Below are 1,927 nucleotides of genomic sequence, written 5' to 3'. Positions count from 1 at the left end.
TGACCAGCAGCATCCCCAGGATCCCGGGCAGCCCCGGCCGGTGCCAGCTCAGCGCGTCGCAGGCGCCGCTCCAGGGGCTGCGGCTCCAGAGACCTCCCAGCACCCGGCAGAGCTCTGTCAGCACTGGTCTAGACATTAATTGTGCTGGGCAGTTTAGCTTGAGATGCAGGGTGTAAATGGCACCAGTTCCTAGAAATAAAATTAATACTTGTAATGCCCATAATTACGGCAAGCTCTGCTTTGTGGCTGTTTTATAGGAGGACAGAAGCAAAACATCTTATTTGAAGCTTTAATATATTTTTTTAAATGTCTTTTTCATTTAATGAAATAGTTTTAGCTTCAGTAATGACTTCTTCAAGTCCAGCATTAAAAGACACAAGTTAGTTAGGGATACACACAGCCACCAAAGAATTAGAAATTAATTCTAGAGAAGGCAAAGGTAGGGCTGCTTTGGGAGACACGAGGCTCTCCTGGCTCTGACACACAGTTTGTGCCCCATTTTATCATGTCTCCTGGGATTTAGGCAGAAAAATGTTTCCAGTTTACTCACACACATGACAGGATGGCCATGGCACATGTGTACCTACACACATACTGTGGGCTCTAAACCTTATTTTGGAGAGGGAAAAAGAGAAAACCATCCCTCCTGTGAAATGACAACATCTGGGAGCCTCCTGTACCTCTCCTGCCATGTCTCCCTGTCCATCCCAGGCATCCAGCACATTGCTTCCCACGAGTGGGTGAGATTCTCCAAGTTTTGCAATTCATCAATGTCAACAGTAAATCATGATTAATTCCTCTGGCACCCATCGTGGTGAAAAACACTGTCACCACATGCCCTTTGCTGCTAACATGCTGATCAGCAGTTTCCAGGAAGTACTGTGTGATCACTGCCCGTATGCAAACTCGGGGCCTCTCCCTCCTCAACCCCAGTCCTCAACAAGTCAGGATTTTTTCAATGGAAGCAGCATCGGGCCATGAATGTTCCAGCTGACAGAGACAGAACTGGTGGATCTAATCCTGCTGGGAATGAGTGAGGGTCCCTCTGAGCCCGGGCCACACCCTCAGCTGCAGAGCTCGGCTGTCCTGCTGCCAATGCACCCCTGTGTGCCAGCACATGTGCCAGGGAAAGGGCAGTGAGTCTAAACATCCCTTCTGATTTAGAGTTATTGAGTACAGCTCTCCCAGTACCGCTGCCAGCCAGAGCTTTGGACAAGGAGCCTATCGGGGGGAGCGCTCATCCTCAGTAACCCCTTGTCTTAGCACAAGTCTTTCAAACAAAATTTAATTTTGCTGTCAGCTTTGAATTGGGAATTCTACACCCAGAATTTGTCACTGACAACAGATGAGAGAAATGACAGAGCCCCAGTACTTTAAAGATAGCCTGTAACACCAGCTGACCCCTGCCTGCAGCTCTGCTGCCAGATGGGAAAGGGGAACAGAGCAGTGGAGGGCTGTGCCAGGTGTAACTTCTGAAAGCCCATCCCTGTTGTCTCCTGCTGTCTCTTCCAGCCCAGCAGCCCTGCTCAGCAGCTCCTGCAGGCCAGCAAAAGCCACTGGTCCCCCCAGTCCAAGGGCGCGTCCCTGCAAACGGCGTCTCCCAAGGCCAAGGCCGCGGACTCGGCGGCTTTCCCCAAGGTGCCTGACTCCAGACGGAAAAGTCTGCGGCAGTTCTCCATCACCACGGCCCTCAACACCCTGAACCGCATGGTGCACTCGCCCACCGACCGCCCGGCGCTGGAGATCAGCTCCCCCGTGCTCATCAGCTCCAGCAACCCCAGCGTGGCCACCCAGAGCAGCGAGAAAGCCGAGCCCCCCTACGGGACCCCTCTCCAGGTGAGACAGCACCCAAACCTGCCATGGTCCTGGGGCACACTGAGCCTGGGGCCAAACCTGCCATGGTCCTGGGGCACACTGAGCCTGGGGC

General features: G+C 53.0%; 1 protein-coding gene across 4 annotated transcripts in view; it reads left to right on the top strand.

Moving 5' to 3' along the window:
- SH3RF2 (SH3 domain containing ring finger 2) overlaps window positions 1–1,927 on the top strand; it is a 22,263-nt gene that overhangs the window by 10,964 nt on the left and 9,372 nt on the right. For all 4 annotated transcript variants that reach the window (XM_015641443.2, XM_015641440.3, XM_015641439.3 and 1 more), the window contains one exon: window positions 1,513–1,836. In XM_015641443.2, the coding sequence (XP_015496929.1) occupies window positions 1,513–1,836 (324 nt within the window). The remainder of the gene's footprint in view (window positions 1–1,512; window positions 1,837–1,927) is intronic.

The sequence above is a fragment of the Parus major genome, chromosome 13, assembly GCF_001522545.3.
Source record: "Parus major isolate Abel chromosome 13, Parus_major1.1, whole genome shotgun sequence".
NCBI classification, from domain to species: domain Eukaryota; kingdom Metazoa; phylum Chordata; class Aves; order Passeriformes; family Paridae; genus Parus; species Parus major.
Note: the sequence above shows the minus strand (reverse complement) of the source record. Positions and strands in the feature narration are given on the sequence as shown.